The sequence below is a fragment of the Ursus arctos genome, unplaced genomic scaffold, assembly GCF_023065955.2.
Source record: "Ursus arctos isolate Adak ecotype North America unplaced genomic scaffold, UrsArc2.0 scaffold_23, whole genome shotgun sequence".
NCBI lineage: Eukaryota > Metazoa > Chordata > Mammalia > Carnivora > Ursidae > Ursus > Ursus arctos.
The window spans coordinates 41,640,767-41,660,130 of NW_026622908.1; the positions used below are offsets into that span (position 1 = coordinate 41,640,767).

Sequence of the window (19,364 nt, forward strand, 5' to 3'; positions counted from 1 at the left end):
AAGCGTCTGCCTTCAGCTCAGGTCATGATCTCAGGTTATGATCCCAGGGTCCTGGGATCCAGTCCCACATTGGGCTCCCTGCTCAGGGGGAGTCAGTTTCTTCCTCTACCCCTCCCCTGGCTTGTGTGTGCGCGCGTGCTCGCTCTCTGGCGCTCTCTCGCTCTCTCTCTCTCGCAAATAAATAAATAAAATCTTAAGGGGGAAAAAAAAAGAATCAATTACCCGAGCCAACAGTAGTACTCCCTTTCTACTTTCTTGCCCAGTGGCAAGCAGAACAAAAAATAGCCCATTAGCATTCTTAGCTCCTAATTTAGAGAAATCATTATTGTGCCCCCTGGTGGAAGCATTTCTCCTGTGGATCAGGCCAAACCCAGAGGCCCAGGAATAGGAAACATTTTGCAAAAGAGTCATTCGTTGAGATTACAAAAGCCTGCACCCCACTTCCACTCCTTGGTTCCTTCCTGTAAGAGAAACACTGTATATACTGATCACCGGTTCAGAGCATCTATTGTTCAGTGATGTAGCATTTCTTAGAAGAAGCCTAAAAGAACCGAAAGGCATTGATTCTGGGCCCATAAACTACCTTTCTAATTATACGGAACTAGCCTGTGTATTATTTCTAATATTTTTTATTTTAAATTTCTTATTGAAATAGGCAGCAAAGAGCCCAAATTTCGTGTAGTTCAATCAAATTGTATAAAGTGAACAAACCTATGTAGCCACTACCCAGGTGAAGAAAAAGAACATCACTAGCCCCTCAGTAACCACCACATGCCCTCTCTTGTCACTATCCTCCAAAGATAACTACACTCCGGAGGTTTAGCCCCGAGATTAGTGTCTGTTGGTGTAACTTTATATAAATGGAATCCTCCCATATGTCATCTTTTGAATCCAGCTTCTTTTATTCAGTATTAAGGTTTTGAGATTCATTCATGTTGCAGAACAATAATTTGCCCTTTCCACTTTGTTTAATCTACTCCATTGTGGCGGGCATTGGGGTTTTCTTCCAGTTGGGAACTATTACAGTGCATGCTGTGCTGTCCGTACTTGCACATGCTTTTTGGTTTATAGACCTGCAAGCGGAGTCGCTGGGTCATAGGATCTCTGTCTGTTCAGCTTCAGGGATAGCACACTGCCTCAGCTGGGGTCCTACAACAAAATATCACAGATCGCGTGGCTTAAACAACAGACATTTATTTCTCGCCATTCTGGACGCTGGCAAGTCCAAGATCAAGGTGCCAGCAGTTTTGGTGGCTGGCGAGAGCCCACTTCCCGGCTTGTAGGCGTCTGCCTTCCTGCTGTGACATCACATGGCCTTCCCTCAGGGAGGAGAGAGCTGTCTTCTTCTTATAAAGGCACTAATCCCATCATGAGGGCCCCACCCTCATGACCTCATCTAAACCTAATCACTTCCCAAACGCCTCACTTCCATATACCATCTATATTGGGGGTTAATGCTTCAACATATGAAGGGGGGAGCACATTCAGGCCACAGCACACACTGTACTTTGACTCCTGCTTTGGAGACACCTCTCATACTCTGTCCGCACAATCATTTGGTTCCTAGGGGTAAAAGAGGGTGCCAGTATTGCTTCTGGGTTTTTCTTCCAAGCTGCTGCCACCTATTGTACAAGTTTAGTGCAGGGTAGGCAGTGACAAATACCCCAGAGCCCCCATCTGCCAAAAATGATTTTAAACACAGGGATGGTAAGATGTCGCCTGGTTCTGAAACATTAAACTAGGGGAGGGGAACAGGGAATATGTGCATCTAGGAATTGATGGAATAAGGTATATGGCAAAGATCAAAGACCACACCGTGAGGACTGTGACATTTAAAAGTGGAACAAAGGACAGAATCGGTAAAGGAGGCTGAAGGAACTGCCAGTGTGTTCAGAGCACAGTCAGGAGAATGCTCATCTCAGAGACCCTGAAAAGAGCTTGAAAAAGGAGGGAATGTGGGGCACCTGGGTTGGCCGGTGGGTTGAATGTTGCACTCTTGATTTTGGCTCACATCATGATCTCAGGGTCATGGGATCGAGCCCCCCCCCCCCAGCCCCCATCGGGCTCCACACTCAGCTTGTCCCTCTCCCTCTGCTTCTCCCCTCCTCCCCTGCGCATTCTCTCTCTCTCTCTCAAATTAATTAATTAAATCTTAAAAAAGAGAAAGAAAAAGGAGGGAATGGTCAGTAGTGTCATGGTGTCTTTGTTAGGACCTGTTTCAATGAACCAGTGGGAACAAAACTGCCATTAAACTGGGCAGAGAGGGACTTGAAAATAAGTCAACAGAGATAGGGAGTATAAACAGAAACTCTGCTTTGAAAGGGTGGAAAGAAATGGGGTGATAATCCAAGGCAACTATGGGCTGAAGGAAGGGCTCTGATTTTTTGAGAGGATATTAAGCCATGTTTGTACACGAATTTGCATGATTCAGCAGTGAAGGAGAAATGAGTGGTACAAAAGATTCACGGATAGTTGCAGGAGGGAAGTTCTTCAGAGCCTAAGTGGAGGGACAGAAGTAGGAAGCAAGGGAGGTGGGGATCACTGAGGTTGGTGGCTGGGTTTGGTGGCAGGAAGGGGAGGTAACTTTTGCCAAGACTCCAATATTCAGGCAAAAGAACTGCCCAGTTCGGGACGTTAATTTTCCTCTCCTTGAAAGGACACTCGATTAGGGGCCCAAGCGGATCGTGCATCACTCTCGTCTTCTGCTACGACCAACAGCTCCCTCCCCGCGCCCATGAGTGGGGGCAAAGGATTAACCAAGGTCGCTGAGGTAGCAGAACGCATATGCTCCATCTCACCCATCTCTGGGCCTCCAGTTTTCAACATCTTCATTTCATCAGTCCTCTCATTTCGCCAGATCCTCCCTCTCTGGTCCCGCCCTCCCCACGCAGGACCCGGGGCTCGGGCAGGAGCCTCGGGGCGCGCGCCCGTTTCTGTCGCGCCTGCGCATTGGGCTCCCTCGGCTCCCTGGCCCAGGTGGACAGTCACGAAGCCTGTTCTCCGTGCCTCGCTCTCGGGCGCGCGCCTTCGGGCGGCGCCTGCGCAGAGGAACGAGGAAACCGGTTCCCTGGTGCGGTCCCGGCGCCTGCGCGCTGAGGGCTCCGGGCCTCCCGGCCTGAGGGAGAGGAGCAGGGAAGATGGCGGCTGTGGTAGAAAATGTAGTGAAGCTGTGAGTAGCCGTTTCTTTCTCTCCTAGGCCGGGAGGTCTTGTAATGGGCCTGCGAGTAGGGGGCGGTGCGGGAGGGGACGAGGCGGAGGGAAGGACGTGCCCGAGAAGGCCTTGTTGCGACTCCTAGTAGGGAGGGCAACAGGAGACTCCCAAGAAGACGTTGCGCTTCTTTGGAAACTTGTGGAGGCCCTGAGGGGGGCACACGGGAGCCCCTTACGGGCAGCCTCCCAGCGGGGCCGTGCGGTCTGAGCGCTCCTTCGGGCTTACGGTGGCCTGAGTATGGCGCCCTCGTTGCGTATGAGAAACACAGTCTGGGTGCGCTCCCGAGACCAGACGCCTCGGTCCGGAGGGGCCGGGCCGAGGGCGGACCCGGGACCGACCCGTGTCCCCGAGAAGCCCGGCGCCGACCCCTCCCGATCCGCTGCCCGCGGCCGGTCCTGGAGCAACAGGCTCAGCAGCCCTTGTGCGGTTAAGCACCGCGGAGCTGTTTTAACAGCCCCTTGACGTTCGGGGGGGGGGGCGGTTGGGGGTTTTGAGTATCTGATTCCCAAGACCAAAAACATTATTGGGAAGAATTTGTTGAGGAGCAGATGCAGAAGGGTAAGAACTTAAGGGGAGAGGGCCTTCGCACCGGCCAATCCAGCCACCAAAAAACGGGAACTGGACGGAAGCGGTCCAGGACGCCTCTGCAGCCTAGAGGGGCGTCTAGGTCGGCAGGCTGCGCGCTATGCAGTCCCCTTGTGCTGGTCAGGTTTCGAGCAAAGTTAAAGTTAACGGTTGTTGGGAAAAATGGAGAGTGGTCTGTTTGGCTTGAGTTAAAGATGCTTTGGGACTTGATTTAACCTAGCCTCCTCCCTGAAGAAGATTGAAATGGGTTCATGCCCGATGGGCGAATAGAGCAAGCTCTTTTTAGTGGGTAAATTGGGCTTGGTTCAGAGGTAGGAAAATTGAGAGGTGAGTAGTTGTTCAGGCAGGGCTTTTGGATTTTGGCCGGATGACAAGGTAAAGGTTTGGGAACTATTCTAAGGGACTCACAGCTTCTCATCTGCCTTTGTGGTGGGCTGAGCCCCCACTCTTCCCAAGAGCCTTTTTAAAGAGTACTTTGCTTTGCCCACCTCCCCCCACCCCACCCCGCCTGGAGCCTTTTCTTTGAGAATGCCTTCCCACTTCCATTAAGCTAAGTGCCTTCTTCTCCTCTTGTGGGTTTTTTTTTTTTTAACTTGCTTTCAGCTCCATCCTGCCGCCTCTTTCAGCTACCCCTCCTCCTAACACTATTATCTTTCTCTCTGATCTGCCCACTCCAGTTTCCCCCAGCTCTTTCTTCAGGCTGACATTTCCCTCAATTTAGAAATGTCGCTGTTGATCTACCATTTATATAGTTATCCTTCCTGACTCAGATGTTCTTTCTTTGTTTCCCTGCCTTTCTCTTTGTTGACTACCCCCCCACACCCCAATCCCATTGTAAAGGGAGGTTTTACACAGGTTTCATGCTTCCCAGAAAAAAAATCAGAGCTTCTGCCTTGGAAATCTTATTGTATTGGGGGAATGTCAGACTTCCCTAGGTTTTGAGAGTTAATAGTGACTTTGTGTTGGAGGACTTTCTTCAGGGAAATAGAGTTGCCAACCCTTTCATGTAGTGCTAGAAGGGAGGAGTTGCCCATTTCAACAGAGCACGACTTATTTCTCTTAAAGGAACTACAGAGATTGTGAGGGTCACCAGCCACTGGTTCCTGAGTACTAGTAATGGGAAACCAACTTTCTCCTCAGTTCTAGCTGCAGAGGGCTGTGGACCACAAATAATACATTTCCCTACAGAACTTGACCTTTAAGAAGGGGCTTCCGTTCTTCCTGTACCATTCTCACCCAGGAGAGAGAGACTTTTCTGGAGCTTCTCTTGTTTGTGGTGTGCCTGCTTTTTGAACAGTTGAGGTTATATATATATATCGAGGGCAGGACTACTAACTCATCTTTTCTGACTTGCATCTTGTTCTGGGAGAAGAATTTTCCTATTTATAAATTCTCTCATTCTCTCTTAGTCTCTCCTCATCAGATCCTCTCTCCCCTTAACTTAGGTGTTTCATTCCCAGTTCTCTGACGAGACAGTTTGCACCGCCTTCTGAAATCCCACTTGACTCACAAGAAGTGCTGTGATAGAACGTCTCTCATTGTTCCCCCCAAAACCCATTCTGACCTCCGCGCTCTGACTTTGCAGCCCTCAGCCCATCTTACCCTTCCTTCCATTTGACTTCCAGTGTCAGTATCCATTCCCATCAGCAGAAACAAAGGAGCTGCTGCACTCGGCCCTGTTTATCCAATTTTCCTCTGTGTGGTGAGGACATGGCTGCCTCCTAAAGGCCAGCTAATGTGAGCCGGTTCCTTTTTTTTCACTCTCCAACACAAGATTCATGCTTACCTCAAATTACAGTCATTACCACTCATTGAATCAAGCCAGGCCGTCTTGTGTTGTCATCGCCTTGTGTGTGGTGTGTCTTTTTCAGTTGCTTGGGAACATACTAAGCAATGCCTCAGTGGTCTATTGTGACTGCTCTGTGAAAGCCCTCCTCGGATTCCAGAGCACGGTTTGTTGGTGTAGCTTGAGTTATGGACATAAGCAACAGAGGCTCACTTTGTCCAGCTTCTCATGCTAAGGGTGTCTCTCATGGAGAATATGTTAGAGCTTATCTAGTCTGTCCTCCCCAGTCTAGCAGAGGAAGCTGAGCTCCACATGGGCTGACTAAATGTCCACATTCGTGTGGTGCCTTGCAGCCATGCAAGGTCTTTTTACTCCCAAGTCAAGTCAAGATGTCCCAGACACCTTCTTGGGTACTGGGGATACTATGGGAAAGAAACCACCTCTGCCCTCAGTTTATTTAAGATCGATTGAATATATAAATATGAATCACTATGGTTCCAATACTAACATGTTTGTTAAACCCTGAGGATGAGAGCAAGGTTGGTTTTACATACATGCTTAGAACCAGGTAACTCCTGGCACTGTGTAGTTTTCCATCTTTTCAAAGTACTTAAAGGTTTGCTCTTGATTTAGATTTCAAACTGAGTCTTTTGAGTGAAAGAAGGTTCTTTCCTATATAATTTGATGGTGTGAGAATGGAAAAGGGCCTAGAATGGACCTGTGAGGAAACAGGTTTTATATCACTCTAATGGCACTCAGGAAAAAAGTAGACTTCAAGGAATTTCAGGTATTTTCAGACGGTTTCCATTGACTTTAAAATTAGCATATAGATTTAATTTAGTTGGCTAAATACAGGTCTCCCCCCACTGTCCAAAAGTAGAGTGTTCTTATGAAACTGTTCACAAGCCAACATGGCATAAAGCAAAGAAGCAATTGCCAGTTCTTAAAAGCGAAAATCCTCTCTGGATCTCTTTTGGTTAGTGAAGACAGGTACTTATGTAGGTCTTTTATAAAAAAGCGAAGTGGCAGAAAGCACACCGTCAGATAGTGGGAGAAACGTGTATCTAATGCAAAATTCAAAAGATATAAAATGGAATCTAGGAGAAATTCCCCCCCAGTCACCCAGTTTTTCTCTCTGGAGGCCTACAGTTTCTTTTCCACTTCTTTTTTTTTTTTTAAGATTTTATTTATTTATTTAGACAGAGATAGAGACAGCCAGCGAGAGAGGGAACACAAGCAGGGGGAGTGGGAGAGGAAGAAGCAGGCTCATAGCAGAAGAGCCTGATGTGGGGCTCGATCCCAGATCGCCGGGATCACGCCCTGAGCCGAAGGCAGACGCTTAACCGCTGTGCCACCCAGGCGCCCCTCTTTTCCACTTCTTGTTACATAAATGGTAGCATCCTATAACACTTCTTAGCACTTTACTTTGCTTTTTTTCCTTGTCATCTTGGAGATAGTTTGATATCAGCACATGAAGAGCTTCCTTCTTTTTTTTATGGCTTAATAAAAATTAATTGACGTGCCGTAGTTTGTTAAATATATTTTAGTAAGGGCCCCAGACCTTGTTGAACTCTTCCTCTTTTGTGAAAAGGAGCTAATCTGTGCTTCTTGAGAGTCATGAGGGTTAAGAAAAACAGCATCTTGCCTGGCACAGGGTTGGACTCAAGAGAGGCACAGAATGAACATTAATTTCTCCCGGTCTTTGTGGGTTATGCTTAAGTCTGAGTCGACACATGAGAGATCGTGTGTTCCTGATGATAATTTATTTATAAAGTGCCTTTCCTCATAATGGCTTAGTGAAGGGGTGTGGTGTCCCATGAGGTAGAAATGGAGGCAAATAGGACTAAAGCCACAGTCTTCCGGTCCCTTGAGCCTTCTAAAGAAGCAGATGGCAAGGCAGAGGGGTAGCTCAGCGCCCTGTGCTCTGCCCCGCGCCAGCACACACACACACCTGGTCTTTGTGTCTTCCGCAGCCTCGGGGAGCAGTACTACAAAGATGCCATGGAGCAGTGCCACAATTACAATGCCCGCCTCTGTGCCGAGCGCAGTGTGCGCCTTCCTTTCTTGGACTCACAGACTGGAGTCGCCCAGAGCAACTGTTACATCTGGATGGAAAAGCGACACCGGGGTCCAGGTGAGGGTTCAGACTCAGGAGCCCAAGGAAGAAAGAAGCTTCCTCATCTTAAGTGATGAGCCAGCTGAGAGGGTTTTACTGCTTTCCACGCATGCGTGAATACGGTCTTGCCTTGATTAGAAGCCCAGGGAGGATGAAGCAGACAGGTTCATACCAGCATCTTTTTTTTCTGCAGGGCCACCCTGCTGAGGCTATCACCGGGCTTCTGGGGAGCTATGTGTTAGCCAAGGCCCCCGAACTTACATCTGTTTTTCTTTTCCATAAACTGTCCCTCTTCCTACCCCCAGGCCCTCACTGTCCATATTCCTCCCTGACTAGAACTCGGTGGGCAGGGGGGTGGGGGGCGGGGAGGGTGCTACTCCTCTAGAAAGGGTTTGATATTATTGCCCAGGACTAGGTTAGGGTTTGACTTCTCTCTCACAGGATTGGCCTCTGGGCAGTTATACTCCTACCCTGCCCGGCGCTGGCGGAAAAAGCGGCGAGCCCACCCTCCTGAGGATCCAAGACTTTCTTTCCCATCTATTAAACCAGGTAAAGCACACCCATCCTTGAGCAGGGGTATGGCCTGCTGTGTGAAAGGCCTGTTAGTCACCTGTTACGTACCAAGCCCAGTGCTAGATCCTGAAGACGCTAAAATGAATAAGATGCCATTGCTTCCTTTAAAGAGCTCGGTCTAATAGAGGAGACAGGGAAACAGATAAGTTACGGTGCCAAGTTAACTGGGGTGTCGTGGTTCCTGGCCAGCCAGAGACCAAAAGACAGTGACTAGCCCATGGCTGGCCTAGCACTGTGTAGACCCGGAGCGGTCTGCTTTCAGCCCTTCTGAGCCTCGCCTCATCCTGACCTTGCCTGCAGACACAGACCAGACCCTGAAGAAAGAGGGGCTGATCTCTCAAGACGGCAGTAGTTTAGAGGCTCTATTGCGCACCGACCCCCTGGAGAAGCGAGGTGCCCCAGATCCCCGAGTGGATGATGACAGCCTGGGCGAGTTTCCTGTGACCAACAGTCGAGCACGGAAGGTACAAGATGAACACTGTGACTAAGGGAGCTTTGATGGAAACCAGCCTCCTCTTCATCAGAGGCCACCCAGTAATCGGAATGGAAGCAGAAGCTATGGGCCAGGAGGCAGGCCCGGGGGTTCTGTTGCCGCTCATTCCCTAATTAGCACTGGGTACTGACTGGCTTTGCTATTTAGTATCCAGTTTTTCCTGTTCCTTTCCAAGTACAGACCCTCCCTCATTCATCTTTTGTCACAAATGTTTTTTGGGGTTACATGGGTGAAGCAGACCTGGTCCCTACCAACAGGGAAGATAAAACTATACACAGAAATAGTAAGAGCTAAAAAATATGGCAGGCACTGTGCTAAGAGCTTTTCCATCATTTTCTCTAGTCTCTACCAGCTAATGAAGTAGGTATTGTGGCCCCCGTTTCCCGTATGAGGAAGCTGAAGCAGAGCAGTTAAAAAAAAAAAATTTCCTATAAGCCCACACAAGTAAGCAGCAAAGCACTAATTTTTTTCAAGATTTTATTTATTTTTTAGAGAGAGAGAGAGAACACAAGCAGGGGGAGCAGGAGAGGGAGAAGCAGACTCCCCTGCTGAGCAGGGAGCCGGATGGAGGGCTCGATCCCGGGACTCTGGGATCGTGACCTGAGCCGAAGGCAGACGCTTAACTGACTGAGTCACCCAGGCGCCACCCAGAGCTCTAATTTAAATCTAAGAGGTGGGGTGCCTGGCTGGCTCAGTCAGTAGCGTATGCTACTCTTGATCTCGGGGTCATGAGTTCAAGTTCCACATTGGGTGTGGCGATTACTAAAAAAAATAAATAGACTTTGAAAATTAATCTAAGAAATGAGGTGTCAGAAGGGAACCACTGGTAGTCTGTTCCTGGGGCAGCAGATCAGAGGCAGGAGAGGGCATGGCTACTTGGGGTACCGGGGAAGACTTTATGAAAACATGGCATTTGAGTCAGCCCCTTGGAGGTGGTGGGGAACGCACTCCAAGGGAACAACAGGAAGAGAGGCACAAAGGAAGGAAAGCCCAAAGCACTGACAGGAGAAGGAATGGGATTCTGGGGTGTTGAAAGGCAGCAGTGAGGAACGAGGCCAGAGGGGAGGGGCAGCTCACGGAGGACGTTCTGGGTGGCCTGGCCAGGCCCGGCGCAGGGGAGCTTTTGGGTGTACGTTGTATCTGCCCATCGTAATCCTCCTGTCCACTCAGCGGATCCTAGAACCAGATGACTTCCTGGATGACCTGGACGACGAGGACTATGAAGAAGACACTCCCAAGCGCCGGGGCAAGGGGAAATCCAAGGTGAGGGGGCAAGGCGCTGCCTATGGGGGAGCCTGCAGAGCCCCCTGCTATTGCTTGTTGCCATTTTCCCTCTCGAGTGAAATTAGCAGCCACTTCCAGGAGAGCTTAACTCCTCAGGCCTAGACATCTGAATAAGGGCATCTTTTTGTTGTTTTTTTGTCAGGGTAAAGGTGTGGGCAGTGCCCGTAAGAAGCTGGACGCTTCCATCCTGGAGGATCGGGACAAGCCCTATGCCTGTGACAGTGAGTGCCTAAAGAGTGGGTGGGTAGTCCCTGCCTTGGACCCAGCCCCTGCTCAGGATCTGAGAGGAGGGAGGGTTGTATTCTTGCTCAGAGTGATAACAAAAGGCCTGAATGCTTTCTCCTGCCTGCTGACTGGTTCCCTCTGAGACCCTTGGGAGGCCCCAGCCTCTGCTACCCAATGGGTGGGACCTGCATGCTCTGGGAGAGGTTTCTGCTGTCCCCTGGGGTGGGGTGCTGGGGCCAGGGGCACACACAGCAGGCAGAATTGGCCCCTTGATAGACCGCATCCAGGTCTGCTGGCCCCAATCAAGCCAGGGCCCCCAGAGTCCAGCACCGAGTTTTTCAGTGTCTGCTCCCCCCTTTTCTCTGACTCGCCCCACTTCTGTCCCTCCGCCCTGGGAGCACCACCGCCGCTGGTTTCTCTCTCGTTTGCTCCGCTTCCCTGCTGCTGCCGCTCCTGTCTCACGTGTATCAAGGCCTTCTTCTCATGACTTTTCTTTCTGTCTTTCAGATAGTTTCAAACAAAAGCATACCTCGAAAGCGCCCCAGAGAGGTAGCTCTCTCAACTTTTCAGACTTTTGGTTTTCCTATCCCTTTTCCCTCCTCCCTTGTTTCTCCCACCTTTCTCATCTCCTGTGATGTTAGTGTAAAAATCTCTGTAATGGCATGGGGATAGGAGCAATGGGCTTTCTGTTGTACTCCACTCCTCACAGTCCTGGAAACTGCCTTTACCACTGCTTGTCTCCCACAGACTTGCTCCTAGGGCTGCTCGGCCCCGCTGCATGGGGTGGCTTCAAAAGCGTTCTAAGGAACTCGCTACAAACAGATCCCTCTGCTTCCCCTTACCCAGAACAGACACTTGGTGGTCAGCTAATGTTTCTCACCATCCCGCCACCTCCTCCCATCCTTCCCCCATTCCTTCCTGCTGGCCCCCTTGCTCTTCTCGGTATCACTGCTTCAGAGTACGAGATGCCTTGTGGAGATCTGCTTTCCTTGCTGGTTGGCGGGGGTTGGGCAGGGCGCTGATGTGGGAGTGTCTTCGAATTGCCTTGGGGGCCAGATACCCCAACAGACTTACTGATAGGTGACCCACCCCCTACTCCTTTATCCTCATTGGGCAGAGATGAGCCCTGTAGTATACATGGAGTAGCTTGAGCTTCCCATGTTTACTGAGAAGTAAAAAAGTTTGGAGTCTCTTCCTTACCTTTTTTCCTTCCTGCCATTTTGCAAGATTTTAGAAATTCCCTTCCCTTCCTGACCTGGAGCTCCCCAGACTATTCCCAGGGCAAGTGGTAACGGGGTCAGAGTTCAGCCTCCCAGACAACCAGTGTGGAAGAGCGGAGGTGGCCATGGGCTGGGGTGTGACAGGGAAGAGCCATGGAAACTGGAGAGCCCCAGGGCCTGATGCTCCTCACCGAGGGCAGGTGGCCGTCACTGAAGGCCTGTCGCAGACAGAGCTGATGGGCGCAGGTGGAGCCCCACAGCTGGAGGGGGGCGGGGGTGTGGCACTGTCAGATCCCAACACCTTTCTCTGTCGTCTTCTCCCCACTCAGTTTGTGGAAAACGTTACAAGAACCGGCCAGGACTCAGTTACCACTACGCCCACTCCCACTTGGCTGAGGAGGAGGGTGAGGACAAGGAAGACTCGCAGCCACCCACCCCGGTTTCCCAGAGGTCGGAGGAGCAGAAGTGTAAGCTGACGTGTGGGAGGCGGGGCAAGGGGGAGTCGTCCTGCTCGCGAAGAGCCCTCCGTGCAGGGCTGCGGGGTGCCTGAAGGCCCCCTGTGAGCCTTGCCAGAGCTCTCTTCTCTCTGTAGCCAAGAAGGGTCCCGACGGACTGGCCCTGCCCAATAATTACTGCGACTTCTGCCTGGGGGACTCCAAGATCAACAAGAAGACGGGGCAGCCCGAGGAGCTGGTGTCCTGCTCGGACTGCGGCCGCTCAGGTACCTCCGGGCCAAGGGCCTCCCCCGGAGCCCCCGCACACCCCCCGCCGCCTGTGTGACGCGCCCCTTCCCCCCACCCGCAGGGCACCCGTCCTGCCTGCAGTTCACCCCGGTGATGATGGCGGCCGTGAAGACCTACCGCTGGCAGTGCATCGAGTGCAAGTGCTGCAACATCTGCGGCACCTCCGAGAACGACGTGCGTGTCCCTGCGCCGCCGCCCCTGCCCCTCCATGCTGCCTCCCAAAGGGGAGCCAGACTCTCCCCAGCGCCCCAGGGAGCCCTTGCCGGCAGGTGTCTCTGGAGCACCAGCTTGGCGTCAGACGCTGTTCCAGGCACTCAGGGCGCTAAACAAGACCAGTGGGATCCCCCCCTTCATGGAATTACCCTCCTTGTGGGGAACAAGCAGCGTGTAAGGAAAGCGACGGTTTCATGGCATGTCGTGAAGGGAAGGACGGCAGCGGTGTGGCAGGGTCACCGGGTACCTGAGTAGATAGAGCTGGCCTGTCCGAGGAGGTGGTGCTGGTGGTGAGATTCGGATGATATGGAGGAGCCAGTGCAAGGTTTGCGGGCACAGCGTGCCCAGGAGAGGAGCAACAAGGGCAGGGGCCTTAAGACAGATAGGCCGAGTGCACCGAGGCAGTTGGGCCGGCTGGGGCCTCCCTGCAGTGGGAGCTCAGTAGAAGGGATTGGAAGGCAGCCATCGCCAGGTCTGAGGGTTTAATTGGGAGTGACGTGCTCTGTCTTAACGTTTTTATTTATTTATTTATTTTTAAGATTTTATTTATTTGACAGAGCACAAGCAGGGAGAGTAGCAGGCAGAGGGAGAGGGAGAAGCACGCCCCCTGCAGAGCAGGGAGCCCGACTCGGGGCTCGATCCCAGGACCCTGGGATCACGACCTGAGCCAAAGGCAGACATTTAACTGACTGAGCCACCTAGGCGCCCCTGCCTTAACATTTTTAAAAGAGAAGTTTGCTCTGTGAAGAATAGAATGTAGGGGACAAGAGTGGAGGCCATGAGCTGAGTTCGGAAGCTGGTAGGGTTCAGGTAGAATGACAATGACTCACTCGGTCGTGGTGGAGAATTTCCTCTCCAGAAATTCCTGAGTCTCCTCTTCCTGCCACCTGCCCTGCCCCTCCGGGAAGGAGCAGCAGTATCTACAGAAGCTCCCATCCCTGCCCACCCCCCAGTGGGCTGCCTGAGGCCCCCCAGTCACTCACCTGCCCCTTCTTCTTTGATCTTGCCTTTTCTAGGACCAGCTGCTCTTCTGTGACGACTGTGACCGTGGCTACCACATGTACTGTCTCACCCCGTCCATGTCTGAGCCTCCTGAAGGTAGGTTGCCCTGATCTCTTGCACAGAACAAGTATCTTATTAGGAACTTGGAAAATCACTTGTACAATAAGTTATCTGTTCTTCCAAATTTAGGGAATAGACATTTTGCCTTCACTCAGAATGCTTTCCTAGCATTTTGGCTTCGAGGGTTTAACGTTTGCACGTTATCACCAGATAGATTTAGAAATGCAGAAAATCAACAGCCAAAGAGAAAACTGGTGCTGAGCGGAAAACAGTTACCAGAAGGAGTGGTTTGCTTTCCTCTACCCAGTTCAGGAAACTCAGTTTGTAGTTTGTGTGATGCGAGGCTTTGGTGTCAGTTCTTGGAACGTGACAGGTGTAAGTGTCCCTTTCTTCCCTCTTCCTTGCCCACTCCGGAAAGGTGTTGAACCTGGAGCCTGAATGGGTCAGTCTGCCCCTCCAGGAGTTTGCTTAATAAGGCTCCAAGCTCGTGGAAGCTCTTCAGCCAAACCGGTGGTGGCACCAGAAAGTGGTGGCTGTCCTCTGAAGGTCCCCCTCCAGCCAGATCTGTGCCCAAACCCCTCCTTTGTAGAAATTCGGGAGCTTCCTCAGGAGGATCTGAATGCCCAGTGGCTTTTGTGCACAAAGGATGTGGGCCAGCATCACAGACGAGAGAAAGTGGCTCACTGTGTGGTTAGGCTGACTTGTAATGTAGGTCACACTGCTGTCACCCCCCTGGGGAAAGAGACACGAACAAAGTCTGAGAGTCCTTTGGCGGCTGCAGGGGAGCACACAGCCCTTGTCATCTGTCAGGCCCAGTTTATAAATCTACTTTGGGGAGAAGTAGTGTGTTCCGTCTTTTATTTTTTAACCATAAAATACCAATTTACAGATAAAATTCTACGTGAACTGTAGAAGGGCCTCCCTATTGAAGTGCTTGCTGTTAGAGGCTGAGGTAGTGAAGAGCTGCAGGCAGCCGAGGGAGAGTCTTCTAGAAGCCATGGGTGGTCTAGGCTCTTAAGTCAAGGGTTCAGCAGACTACAGCTCATACGCCAGATCCAGCCGTAGCTGGTGTGTATAGCTCATAAGCTAAGAATGGTTTTTACATTTTTAAAGGAGATTTAAAAAAAGAACATGGGACCAAGACTATATGTGGCTCACAAAACCTAAAATATTTAACATCGGGGCTGGCTGTTTACAAAGAAGCCTGCCCGCCCCTGTGGTATTGACCTTTGGGTTAGAAAGGACCTTCTTACATTTTGAGAGCCCTGTGTCTCTGAAGAGCTCATGAAAGCTGTGGATTGTTCCCACACACACGTCCACGTACGCAGGTGTACAGTTACACTTACAGTTTTGAGGCATTAAGGGCTAATTTTGTTTCTAAAAACACACACACACACAGAAGAATGCAACCATAATATTAATAAGCAAAGTTTTAGACTTATTTTTCTGGCAAGGGACATTTTCCCCATTTATTCTAAGAGAGAGATCATAACACACTGGGTTGTCAGAGTTCACCCCCTTTTCCTGTTACTGGTCCTCGGCCTCTTCTCAAACACCTAGTGATGGTGGAGAGCCCATCTCATCTTTCCATGGTTTTCCCAGAAAGCTATCTTATGTGGAGTCAAAGCTGGGTTCTCTAGAACCACTATTCATGGTCTTCATCCTGACCTTTGGGGCCATGAGAACAAAGTCTGGTTCTTCTGTAATCACAAGTCTAAAGCTGAGATGCTTTAACAAATTCTGTCTGCCCAGGCCCTCCTAGAGATTCTGATTTAAGAGGACCGAGAGGGCCTTAGGAGTCTGTATTTGGAAATAGTTCTCCAGGTGATTATTTTTTTCATCACCATTGAGAGTCATTTTTCATAATATCTGAAGCCGTGAAGATTTCTTCTAGCTCAGGATAACTGTGAAACTTTGCTACCGCAGAACATCTCCCAACCTTCCTGTAGCGGATCCTGCTGCTGGGAGTGAGGTGTGGGGAGTGGAAGGACAGCACACTAGGCTGGTACGGGGCCCATCCTGACCCCTTTCTGCTTCTCTGCAGGAAGCTGGAGCTGCCACTTGTGTCTGGACCTGTTGAAGGAGAAAGCTTCCATCTACCAGAACCAGAACTCCTCTTGATGTGCTCCCCCCCCCGCTCCCCCCATACATCTAGGGCTGTTTCTCTCTTCCTCTCTTGTTTTTCATGCCCACCTTCCCCCTCCTTCTCTTTCACAAGTCCAGAGAACCTCGGGTGGTCGTGCCAATCTGCCTTTGGCAGCAGCAAGCTGGGGTGGCAGCTCTGACTGCCTCTGGCCCTAGGCCCTCAGGGAGAACGGAGCAGCACACTGCCCCAAGGCATACCCGTGGCCCAGCTTCTCACTGCTTTCCATGAAGTGCATTCACTCTGCCTGCCTTGGGCCCCGGCCCTGGCGATCACAGGGTTCAAACAGTGTCCTCCGAGAAAGAGTGGGAGAGCAGCTCACTTTTCTCAGCTCTGCCTCCACTCTGGTCCCCAGGGTTTACCCTTCCCCTGGAGGCGAGCCAGACCAGGGCCTCTCTGCCAGGAGCAGCTGGGAGTGAGCAACTGAGCAAGCTGAGGCAACGCTTGCAAGGAGCTTTCCAGGCCCTTTGTGCTGCTTAGCCTCGCTGCCTCCTTCCCCCAGAGCCGCTCTCTGCAGCCCTCTCTTCCTGCTACCCAGGATCCTTTGCCCGAGCCAGGATGCTCTTGGTCACTGTCCTTGCTCTGCCCTGACCCGCTCCACCCCACCCCAGGGGGAGTCGCAGCTTCACCTGATTCTTGCTTGTGCTCACCTGGCTCACTCACAGGCGGTCTCTTAATGACCGAAGCATTCCCCGCCCTTGGAATTTCCTGTCTTCTGCTTCCCCTCCTTATTCCCTTTGGTTTTGTGGGGAGAGGGGAAGAATCGGGGCCAGGCCAGCAGCTTGGGGGCCACAGGGAAACGTTGGATAATGTGCCTGTTTTTTAACTCGATGAAAAAAGCCTACCTCCGAAATCCCCTTTTTGTTCTTCCTGGACCTGGACATTCAGCTCCTGCCCTTGACTGAATTGGGAGCCTCTGCCTCCTGCTCTGTGTATCCTGGCCCCTGGGTCACAGGGAAGCCACATAGACATCCCTTTCTTCCCTTGCACGCTCGCTAGCAGCTGGTAAGGTCTTCACACCCTGATTCTTCAGTTTTTTGCCTGGTGACACTGACATGAAATAGTGGGGGGAGATAGTCCGTGCCAGCACCCCCTGGAGTGGCCTTCCCCTTGGCTGTGGGCAGGCCCTAATTCACTGTCGCTTTGGAGTTGAGGTGTCTTTCTTTCTTTAGTTCCTGTATTCTAAACATTAGTACAAATAAACGTTTTTACACAGAACTCCCTGCTGGATGGTTTATCTCCTGACTCCCTTTCCTAGTTGAGAGTCATTTCATCCTAAAACTTTCTTCCTCAGGGCAGTGGTTTTTAAGTGTTTTTTTTTTTTTCTTAAGTGTTTTGAAATACAACTTTTAATCCCAAATTAAAATTTTTATAAAGCCCAGTATGTAAAGCAGATATAAAATTGAGTACTTTGTTCTGATTTCTTTTTCTGTTTTTAAGATTTTATTTATTTGAGAGAGCAGGAGTTGGGGGAGGAGGAGAGGCAGGGGGAAAAGAATCTCAAGCTGACTCCACACCCAGCACAGAGCCCAACGTGGGGCTTGATCCTATGACCCTGAGATCATGACCTGAGCCGAAATCAAAGAGTCTGAGGCTCAACAGACTGAACCACCCAGGCGCCCCGTTAGTTCTAATTTCTTCATGTAAATTCGTGTTCTAATAATTCTTGTTATAAAGGATAGAGAAGTTGTTTTGATTAATACAAAACTTGGGTTAAAATCAACTTTAGCATCCTGTCTATTTTGATTGGTTGGAAGGTAATTCTGCAAGACTTTGGATATGCCGGTGGTGACAGTTTTCCAATGGTTGATTTTGGGATTTCAGATACTTAAAATGGTTCAGAAGCTTAATTATTATATAAATGCAAAAGAAGGACAGAAAAGAACATCACGGTGGGACATGTGAAAGCTTTGTTCATGAGCATAGAGGCCCCTCGACCTTGCTCGCCTGGCATTCCTTCCTTTCTGTGCCGTGTGCCGTGTGCATGAGCTCCACCTGCACGGCCACCTTCTTTGGGGAACTTTTATGGGCACAAAAAATGACTCCTTGCAGCCAACAATTGGTTGTTGGCAGCTTCCATAATGGGATCTTCTGTATCTCACTTAAAAGTGTGTTTTGTAGTTCTTAAACTTTCTAAGATTTGAATCAATCGATTATGAACGCCCTGAGGTATCCTTAGAAGGGCTTTTTGAAATGGTCTGACAGCCACTGTTACCCACTGGGAGCCAGTGGCCTAGGCCTTTGCATTCAGTAAGTAAGCAGGGTGCTCTGAGCTGGGAATTTTGTTAGTAACAGCACATCTCCTGTCCTCAGGATTTTACATGGAAGTAGGCCAGAAGCAGAGGGAGTAAAGCAATGATCCTTGGTGGCTGAGTAGTCTAGGAGCCAGAAAAGAAATGAGAAGAGAAATGTAAAAAAAAATGCGTAGCAGGCCTAAGAAGAAATTTGGGAAGGGTTTGCAAGAGGTGGGGTTTAGGATGGGACATAGAAGGGTGGAAGAATGATGGGCCACGGATTGGGTTGGGGAGGGAAGCTGTGAGAAAGGCAGAGAGATGGGGACTGTGGCCCTGGGCTTCCCATCAGAGCTGGGAGTGGGAGAGGAAAAACAGGCTGAAGTTGAGGATGCCGAGCACAGGACCGCAGGTTAAGATACCTACATTCAATGGCTAAGAACAGGAAGGACTGAAGGTTACTAAGGAACGGACTGGTATTAGATCTTGAGTTTAGAAACTTGAATCTTGGGGCGCCTGGGTGGCTCAGTCTGTTAAGCGTTGGACTCTTCATTTCAGCTCAGGTCATGATCTCAGTTGTGACACCCAGCCCTGCATGGAGCCTGAAGTCCACTCTGCATTGGGCGTGGAGCCTGCTTAAGATTCTCTCTCTGCCGCTCCCTCAACCCTCTCTCTCCCTCTTAGAAAAAAAAAAACAACAAAAAAACTTGAATATTGCCAACAGTTACCAAAACTAATAAAAAGTAGTCCTTACTTGCCCTAAATCAGAATTGACCATGGGCACCTGGCTGGCTCAGTCAGTAGAGTATGCAGCTCTTGATCTCGAGGTCGTGAGTTGGAGCCCCGCGTCGGGTCTGGAGCCTACTTAAACAAACAAAACCACAGAAAACCGGGCGCCAGGCAAGGAGTTACCCTAGCTGGACAGATCAACCTGAGGCCAGCGCTGTCCATGGTAACAGCTTTTGTGTAGCCTAAAGCTTTCTTCCATTTTCCTCACAACCACTCCGTGAGGGGTATTAGCCCTGTTTGGTAGATGAGACAGCTGCGACTGCCTAGGTCACGGCCAGGAAGGCCTTGAGATGCCAGGTCTGCTCTCCGGCCCCCGCGCTGCCCGGGGGCTCCTCAGGCCCCAGCTGCTGGCGGCTGCGCCGCGGGGACTCCCGCGGGGTCTTGGCTCCGCCTCGCCGCCCCTCGCGCTGGGAGCCCCGCCCCCAGGAGGGCCCCGCCACTTCCACGACGTCCAATGAGACCTAGCTGGGGGCGGGACGGGACGTCATTGAGGGCCAATCTGATGGGGCCTGGGCGGGGCTGCGGCGGATGGGAGCCGAGCGGCCGCACAGCGGTCTTCCCAGCCGGGAGAGAGCCCGGCGCGGGCGGCGCGCACGGGGCCCTGCTGTGCGCGCGCCCGCCGCCCGCCGCCCGCCACCCGCGCAGCCCCTCGGCCCACTCCGCCCTCCGGGTCCTGGCGCCCGTCCCTCC

General features: G+C 51.1%; 1 protein-coding gene across 2 annotated transcripts; it reads left to right on the top strand.

Annotated features, from left to right (window-relative positions):
• The first annotated feature begins 3,021 nt into the window (after window positions 1-3,021).
• On the top strand, window positions 3,022-16,872 carry DPF2 (double PHD fingers 2). Of its 2 annotated transcripts, XM_026483244.4 has the most exons (12): window positions 3,029-3,169; window positions 7,556-7,716; window positions 8,140-8,247; window positions 8,572-8,735; window positions 9,935-10,027; window positions 10,191-10,269; window positions 10,781-10,822; window positions 11,823-11,960; window positions 12,086-12,214; window positions 12,298-12,410; window positions 13,466-13,547; window positions 15,556-16,872. In XM_026483244.4, the coding sequence occupies exons 1-12, from the start codon at window positions 3,138-3,140 to the stop codon at window positions 15,630-15,632; spliced, it is 1,218 nt and encodes a 405-aa protein (XP_026339029.1). In that variant the 5' UTR covers window positions 3,029-3,137; the 3' UTR covers window positions 15,633-16,872. The 2 variants fall into 2 exon arrangements, with proteins under 2 accessions (XP_026339030.1, XP_026339029.1); XM_026483245.4 differs by lacking the exon at window positions 10,781-10,822 and having other exon boundaries at window positions 3,022-3,169.
• Window positions 16,873-19,364: the final 2,492 nt, after the last annotated feature.

Bases quoted from the DNA above. Each gene is read 5' to 3' on its own strand.
- DPF2 (XM_026483244.4), top strand. From the start codon at position 3,138: ATGGCGGCTGTGGTAGAAAATGTAGTGAAGCT. The intron at 8,736-9,934 runs GTACAAGATGAA...CTGTCCACTCAG, and splicing joins CCAACAGTCGAGCACGGAAG to CGGATCCTAGAACCAGATGA. The intron at 10,028-10,190 runs GTGAGGGGGCAA...TTTTTTTGTCAG, and splicing joins GGGGCAAGGGGAAATCCAAG to GGTAAAGGTGTGGGCAGTGC.